The sequence below is a fragment of the Pseudochaenichthys georgianus genome, unplaced genomic scaffold (genome assembly GCF_902827115.2).
Source record: "Pseudochaenichthys georgianus unplaced genomic scaffold, fPseGeo1.2 scaffold_296_arrow_ctg1, whole genome shotgun sequence".
Classification (NCBI taxonomy): Eukaryota; Metazoa; Chordata; class Actinopteri; order Perciformes; family Channichthyidae; genus Pseudochaenichthys; species Pseudochaenichthys georgianus.
Window position 1 is genome coordinate 462,733 of NW_027262957.1, and position 8,737 is coordinate 471,469.

An 8,737-nucleotide genomic window follows, 5' to 3' on the forward strand; every position below is an offset into this window, starting at 1 on the left:
TATTTCATGAGTTACGTACTAAGTATTTAAAAAGTGTTGTTGTCTCAGGACAGGATGCCATACACATGAATTCTTAGTTCCGCTCAGTCCATAGTTCAATAAGTCAGTAAAGTTGTTCCAGGTGTTGATGGCAGTCAGTGGAGGTGCTGCCCCCTGCTGGCACAAAACAGACTCTTTTAATCGCATCATGTAGAACTTTATTTACATCAACAGTAGAACAGAACATTGAATTAGAGAAGAGTACAAAAGTGAAACAAAGTGGTCCGTTCTGAACTTCAGAAGAGCTGATTGGTGGATTTTGGAATGCTAGCAGTTTCCACCTGTTACCAGTCTTTATGCTAAGCTAAGCTAACCGGCTGTGGCTTTGTGTTGGTTGCACAACATTAGTGTTAGTGACAGAAACATGTCTAATGACACCGTGCTGTGTGTGTGTGTGTGTGTGTGTGTGTGTGTGTGTGTGTGTGTGTGTGTGTGTGTGTGTGTGTGTGTGTGTGTGTGTGTGTGTGTGTGTGTGTGTGTGTGTGTGTGTGTGTGTGTGTGTGTGTGTGTGTGTGTGTGTGTGTGTGTGTGTGTGTGTGTGTGGTGGCTTTCCAGCATGAAAGGTGCACTACGCTGCTCTGAAGACACGTTTTACTGTCAGTCTTCTCTTAGTGAAGACAAAGGGATTGTGACTCCGGATGATGATCATGCTCCTCCTCCTCCTCCTCCTCCTCCTCCTCCTCCTCCTCCTCCTCCTCCTCCTCCTCCTCCTCCTCCTCCTCAGATGTCGTCGTCCAGCGGCGCCATCAGCAGCGTGAGCTCCCTGAAGGCGCTGCCGTGCCGCCCCACCCCCCCGGCCCGGGTCTTCACCATGTTGCTGAGGTTCTGCAGCTGCCGGCAGCACAGCCTGCACTTATGGCGTCTACACACACACACACACACACACACACACACACACACACACACACACACACACAATTTTAGGGCTATTTCACACATATAATAGTGTAAAACAAATAAGAAAATAATGAATTAATAAATAAGGTGAGACTGAAGTGATCATAAGGTTTTATTTATTAAACTATAAGCTATGAATAATTAAGACAATACAGAAATAAAGTGAGACTGAAGTCAGACTACAGTCACTCTTACACACACATAAATAGTGTAAAGTAAATAAAGTGAGACTGAAGTCAGACTGATGGAACAGAAAACCGTGTGTTCTGGTCCACGGAGCCAAATCCCCCGACCGTGTGAACCCTGTTGGGGTTCCTCAAGGCTCCATTCTTGGACCATTACAGTTTCCTCTGTCCATTAAGGACTTGCCTAATGTGTGTCCTGAGGTGAATGTGCGCCGATGATGCGGTCATCTTTGTACACGGGAAAACACTGAAATGATCTCGTCCTGTCTCTCAAAGCTTTGGACACGGTTCACCACCGGCTGAACATGTGCTTTCAGTTAAATGCAAAACAAACACGATGTTCAGTGAACGACCAGTCACAATGGAAGGATCCAATGTGTTTTTAAACGGAGCAGAAAAAGAACTAGTCTCCCACTTCAAGTATCTTGGACTCGAACTGGACTTTTAAGAAACATATCAAGAAAGTCTCCAATACCATTAAATTCAACTTGCAACATTTTAAACAAATCAGACCTTTCTTAAGTGTCGATGCTGCAAAGTCACACCTCCACGGTGTGATTCTATCCACATTGAATACCGTTTCACAAACTGCTCGTTTGCTTGAGCCTCAAACCTGAAACCAGAGAGCAGCTGTACGAGAGAGCCGTCCAGGTGTTTGACAGACAGCCTCATTCATCCCACCTCTGCACCGTCCTGGAGAAACTCCATGTCTTGAGTTTTGACCATTTTAAGTCTTTAATATGTGCTTTATTTATAATTGTTTACATGGACTGCCCCCCCCCCCTTTAGGGCAAAGTGGGGTCGCGAGATGATTACAAAATAAAAATTGAAAATGTTGAATTATTATTATTAATAATAATAACGTGTGCATAGATATTCTTCAGGGGCGGACTGGCCACCTGTATAATGTCCCCGCAGCGAGGCTCCCCCCGTTGATAATCCACTAGCGCCGTGTTTCATACCAAGGACACTTAACCAATAAAGAAACACTCACGGACCACCTGACTCCACACGTATCCAAGAACAATAGGCCTGCTCACCAACAGAACAGAGCAGCCTACTAACGACAGCTGAGCCTTCTGTCGCCTCGTTCACACAATAAATCAACAATACAGATTATATGAGCATTTAGTTCAAATGGGATTTTAAATGCTCTCAGGTTTCACCTCTTATGAAATGTAGACTACATTTATTACGGAGTCCAACAGACGCACAGATCGTTGGCTACTGAGAGAAATGCAACACAAACCTCCGCTGTGGATTTTCAAAATAAAATACAGTAAAACTCTGGTCGCAGGCCCAAGTCTCGCTCTCTGCGCCCGGCCTGGTCCAACAGCCTCTGATCACCACCAGACTTCATGCTTCATCAGATGCATGTATTAGATGATAATCTCTCTCTCTCCTAACATCTGAATCTACTTCCAGCACGGACACATGTTCATAAGATGCATCCATTGTTTGTTCTATATGCTTCTTGGAATCCTAAAAACACATCGTCTTTCTAGAACAGATTACAAGTCCCCTGAAAATGGTACAAACACGTGGCAACATGTGTGACGAAGGTGTTGCGCTGGGCTTTATCAGGCCATCGAAAGTTAAACTCAAGCTCGCTCCATTGCGGAGATATTCCTGCGAGAGTGCGGAAAACTTAATTTAAGTCACTAGCACTTGTAGCTCTTGCATCTATAGCGTAGCTGCTACGTTGTTCTGCCAGGTGGTAAATGCTGTGTGTGTGTGTGTGTGTGTGTGTGTGTGTGTGTGTGTGTGTGTGTGTGTGTGTGTGTGTGTGTGTGTGTGTGTGTGTGTGTGTGTGTGTGTGTGAGTGTGTGAGAGGGACTGCGGAGGGAAATTAGCTCAAAGCTAAAATCCGGCTCATTTACACTTGAAGCATTATTTATTCTTTAATGTCCCGGTTCAAATAATGAAGTGATTATAAGAATCCTTTTTTAGTAAACTATAAATAAATAACACAGTACGTACATAACTGAAATCAGACGACAGCGATGACAGAATAAATGCATAATGGAATAGAGACAGCAGTGCTGCTCGTCTGGACGGTCTGAGGCCTGCTCACCTCTCCTCTCGCGTGATGTCCACGCCCACTGACGGCGTCGCTCGCAGCGTCTCGGAAATCAGCTTCCAGAAATGCTTCATGATCATTTTCAGAGAGGAGCAGCCAGTCTGAATGTAGCTGCACACACACACACACACACACACACACACACACACACACACACACACACACACACACACACACACACACACACACACACACACTTTAACACCAGGCTGCCTCTTGGTGATTGGATGTTCAGTCGTGATGATGCTCCTCACCTCTCGTATTTGCTCTGCAGCAGCTGCTCGATCTGAGGGAGGACCGTCGTGCAGAGATCCAGCTTCCATAGAGACCTGAGGAGAGACGGGCTCACACACATCACTGCGTGTGTGTGTGTGTGTGTGTGTGTGTGTGTGTGTGTGTGTGTGTGTGTGTGTGTGTGTGTGTGTGTGTGTGTGTGTGTGTGTGTGTGTGTGTGTGTGTGTGTCTCACAGCTGCAGGTTGATGATGTTCAGGATGTCCACAACGATGGACAGATCGTTCATGGAGACGGCGGCGTCCAGAGCGCTCTGAGAGGAGGAGGAGCTTCGTTAGCTGTGTGTCTCTTTAATATCGTTTTTATTTTCTCTGAGTGTTCTAACCCCTCAGTAAATGATTACATACAACACGTAAGGGATGATGTGCTGCGACGCGGTCATTACGGGGAAAAGAACACCGACAGGCTGATCAGGAGCCCGACGCGAAGCGGAGGGATCTGGATCGGCATGAAGGTGTTATTATCCCGCTTATCACACGGCCACAGTCTCAACAAAGTAACGACATGACTCCCAATATTAATTGAAATGCTTTTATTGATTTAAAAAATGGTTGTATTGATTTAAATTGACATGCATCCGCTAAGAAAAGTAGTCCGTTGTTACCGTTTGAACTACGTAGCAACGGCAGGAACTGCTTCGATAGCGTTTTTGAGGAGCTTTCTGATTACAGATTTGAAAACATCGCTCCTTGCTTTAAAAGTAGCACAATTCATGATGTCAGACCTTGGAAAGTATCTCGATATCCTGCCCTGATGCCAAAGTAACTGCACACTGTATGTTTTGCCGTTTGATGTCTATGTCTGGACCGCTGCGTAAAAAGGAGGGTTTCTGCCCCGTTACTTCTCCGCTGTTTTCTTGTCCCAGTTCCAAACCGGCCCAACTGTAAACAGTTAAATCGACCGGACTTCTTTCTGAAGATGTGAGCGTCCTTAACAACGGTCAATAAATCCTTGACAGCGGTCTGTCTGTTCGGTATTAACAACGTGTCACGTGTTCTGAATTGACCAATCAGAATCGAGTATTCAACTAAGCCATGTAATAATACAAACATACAACTATATATTTGTGTATTGTTGTTGTGTTGTCACCTTGATGTCCTGGCGCGCCCACACCCCCCTCACGGTCTCCAGGTTGCGGTGTCGGCTCCTCAGCATCACACACATGGTGTCGTGACCTTTCTTCAGCTGAGAGAGGGCCTCGTCGTCGGAGAGAGCCCCCCCCCTGTGAGGAGAGGACTGCACACACACACACACACACACACACACACACACACACACACACACACACACACACACACACACACACACACACACACACACACACACACACACACACACACACACACACACACACACACACACACACACACACACACACACACACAGAACATTTGTATTTCCGTGTGTATATTTTTTTACTTTTTTAATGCAATTTTATTTATATTTCAGACGTTTACATGTTGGATTGTTTATTTCTAGTCTTTTCATTTCTCTAATGTGCAGAGCATCGAAGTCAGCTATGTTCTATGTTCTGAGTCTAAAATGGCAACACGCGTTCAGAGGCCCGGTTCTGCTCGGTGCCCTCTCTGCTGTGTGCTATGGGTGTTCGTGCAGGTAATGCAGCGTCTCCACTGCGAGCCAGACCCGGCGTTTCCACTGCCTTTCTCTGGCTCTCCAAAAGCCAGGCTCTTTCCGGGCTGAGTCGGGCTGAACTAGAGAGAGACTCACGGGCCAGGGGGCTACCACTACAACAAGATGAACATATTGAAAACCATGAATTAACGCTTTGACGAGTCTGCAGACAGACGGCAGAGAAACACCTTTTAGAATGCGTGTTTTCTGAATGGAGATCGGCTAAGCTAACGCAGTATATGCTCCGACCGTCCACACTCACAGCAACGACATAAATAAAGCAGCGACTGTGTTCTCCATGACTCAGGCAGTCTGTGGTTTGTACTCGTTTAGCTTCTGTCTAGTTTCTGAGCAGACATGAGGAGCTGTGAGCTCTGAGGGCTAACAGCGCATTGAAGAGGACGTCACGGCTCCGCCTACACTGCGTTACTATAGTTACCTCCCCAGTTCCTAAACTCTAATGGAAGCGCAGCATAAAGTGAGCCAGGCCTAACGAGGCCTAGCCATACCGTACTAAGCCGTGCGAGGCCCTGCAGTGGAAATGCGCCAGTGCAAAGGCTCTCTGTGTTCCCCACAACAACAACAACAACAACATTTGTTTACTGGCATCACGCGACCTCCGGCTGCTTAGCGCACGCTCCGAGGTCTCCGATACGTAAAGAAACATGAAAACTCACGGGCAGGAAGTCGGCCACGTTGAGTCCGATTGGCTCGTTCCTGTTGCTCAGGATGATTTTAGGGGGGGGTTTGGACTTCCCCTGTGTTGAGGGGAAGCTGAGAGGGAGGGGGGGGGGGCTGAGGAAGAGGAGGAGGAGGAAGAGGAGGAGGGAGGAGCTGAACGCGTCGCACAGGAAACCACTGTCGGCTCCACCCTCTGCACCCTCTGCACCGGGGTGGAGGAGGCCAGAGGAGCAGCCTGCAACACACACACACACACACACACACACACACACACACACACACACACACACACCCACACACACACAACACACACCACACCACACACACACACACACACACATACACTCACACACACACACACACACGTTATTTGCCACCCATCATCAGGAGCACCTGAACGTCTCACCATCATGCTGAAAACAGACTGCTGCTGCGTTCACTGACCTGCATCTTCTCAGGAAAAGGAGAAACGAGGTCCTTCAGCTGACGGCCGACCGCTAACACTGTGTCTGAGGAGGAGGAGGAGGAGGAGGAGGAGGAGGAGGAGGAGGAGGAGGAGGAGGAAGAGGAGGAGGAGGAGGAGGAGGAGGAGGAGGAAGAGGAGAAGGAGGAGGAGGAGGAGGAGATGGAGGAGGAGGAGGAGGAGAGGAGGAAGAAGAGGAGAGAGGAGGAGGAGGAGGAGGAGGAGGAGGAGGAGGAGGAGGAGGAGGAGGAGGAGGAGGAGGAGGAGGAGGAGGAGGAGGAGGAGACGAATGTTATGAAAGATTCCATTATAATAATGATAAATAATATATTTTATTTCTATAGCGCTTTTCTTGAACCCAAAGACGCTTTACATTTGGGAGGGAGGGAAGACAAACAAAACAAAGACAAAGCCAAGAAGAAATTATGAAGAACCATTTACAATTGAAATGAGAATATGTGGAGCCCGTTGGGTCCGCAGGCCGAGCTTCTGCTGCCCAATTATGAACTGAAACTTTGCAGAAACACTGCATTTAAAATCAAGAGAGAGCTTTGATGGCCTCCAACTGGAGTGTCTTACTCCCGCTGATCCTTAGCCTAAAGTTGGTGACTACACAACGAAGTGAAACTGCTGCCCGGTGTCCATCAGACACAACCCGCGGCGTGCAGGGCCTCACCTGCCCTACCCCACTGCAACGCAAACACTCAATAGTAGGGATGCACGATATTGGCTTTTTGAAACCGATACCGATAACCGATAATAATAATATATATATATATATTAAATGTACCTGTAGTTTTTGCACACCTGGTGGTGAAAAAAAAGACTAGTAGTGAGCAAAATGAAGTGAGAGATCGTTTTAGCCCTGGGGTCGCCTCGTGGATAGGTCAAAGCCCCGGTGCCTTTGCAGCTGGCTTTGGATTCGCCGCTAGTTTAGCAGCGCAGGCGTCTTCGTACGCTTTTAACACACCATCGTAGCCATGGCGATGTTTCAGGCGACTGATCAGGTTGGAAGTATTATAGCTCGTTGCCTTCTCCCTCCTCGTGGAACTTCTGCATCTGTTAATACAAATAGCAAGCGAACTATCTCACTCTGAAACGTTGAAATAGTCCCATGCTACCGACGACATGTTTGTTCGCTGTCCTGGCTTCACGGCCGCACGCCATTTACGTCACAGCCACGAGTTAGGGAGCTTCCTACATCTATTTTTTTACCCAAAAATATATTGTATATTATCGGGGCTATTAATACGGTTATCGGGTTTATCGGGATGACGTCATAATTCCTAATATCGGACCGATAATTATCGTGCACCACTACTAAATAGTAATAATAATAAAATGTCTCCACTGATCTGTGTTGTAAATGTGATTTCTGATTCCAATCGCTTTTTACCGTCAAAATCGGCTAATTTTCCGATTGTCATACATCGTCCTCCAAATCTCGATTAATTCTGTAAAGTCATTAGTTCGCTGTGCCGTTGTCAGGCTGTGGTTGCTCTGAGTTCAGGGCAGGCTGTGGTTGTCTGAGGCCAGGGCAGGCTGTTATTGATAGCCTACATGTGTGTCCGTGCGTGTGTGAGTGCATCAGCGTAGGCTTATGTTTGGGGCGATGGGGGGGGGCCCAAAATAATATTTGCCCTGGGGCCCATCACAACCTTGTTACGCCACTGCGCATGCCTGTTACCATCTCACTGCATGTCACCAAAGTAATGTTTGTAGATCCCTTTATGTGTCCTCGCCATCCATAGTCTCTAAATAACTTATTTCACGTATGATATGTAGGCTCGCTGCTCTCATCGTACAGCGGCACTGAGAAAGCACCAGGAGAGGCAGCCATGACCGCTGCCGCACTGCAGGGGGCGCACGTGAGCACACAGGTTCTTGTTGCTACTGTTATTCTACGCAGAGACGGTAGACGCAAACAACAAGCTAGACTTTTGAAACTCGAGGAAGATAAGGAGGACTTTTACAAAACAGTAATAGAGATTGTTGTCCAGAAGGAGAGCATGGACTCCATCTCCAAGTCAAGGTAAGCCACCATGTAATGAAAATGGGATCTGACTAAGAGAGAACAATCCAATGTTTAGATGCTGGGTATCTTTTGTTGAACGGTCTGTTTGAATCGAAGCATCAGACTAAAACAGCTTTTGAAAATAACAGAATATTTCGATTAAGGTCAGAATATGATATTTGTAAATCTGTCTCCAGCCACGAACCTCACCGTCACGGGAAACAACAACACACACAGGCGATGTGAGACGGTGAACTCACCGTCCTCTGGAGGGGCGGGGAACGGCTCAGAGATCCTGGGAGGCGTTCGAGCTGAACACAGAAACACAAAGAGTGAGACATCCGCCACGACATCCGTAACGGAGCCAGAGATCTGCGTACAGGCCGTATCAATCACAGTAGTGTGTGTGTAGTGTGTGTGTGTGTGTACTGTGTAGTGTGTGTAGTGTGTGTGT

At 47.2% G+C, this 8,737-nt stretch overlaps 1 protein-coding gene across 1 annotated transcript; it reads right to left on the reverse strand.

Moving 5' to 3' along the window:
• Positions 1–746: 746 nt before the first annotated feature.
• On the reverse strand, positions 747–8,594 carry katnb1 (katanin p80 (WD repeat containing) subunit B 1; the record flags this gene model as incomplete). The annotated part of the gene is given in 9 exon segments (XM_034078106.2): positions 747–901; positions 3,196–3,312; positions 3,456–3,530; positions 3,670–3,746; positions 4,583–4,729; positions 5,803–5,900; positions 5,903–6,041; positions 6,251–6,315; positions 8,544–8,594. Coding segments are annotated over 9 exon segments (911 nt in total), but the record flags the coding sequence as incomplete, so codon positions are not given.
• Between the last annotated feature and the right edge of the window lie 143 nt (positions 8,595–8,737).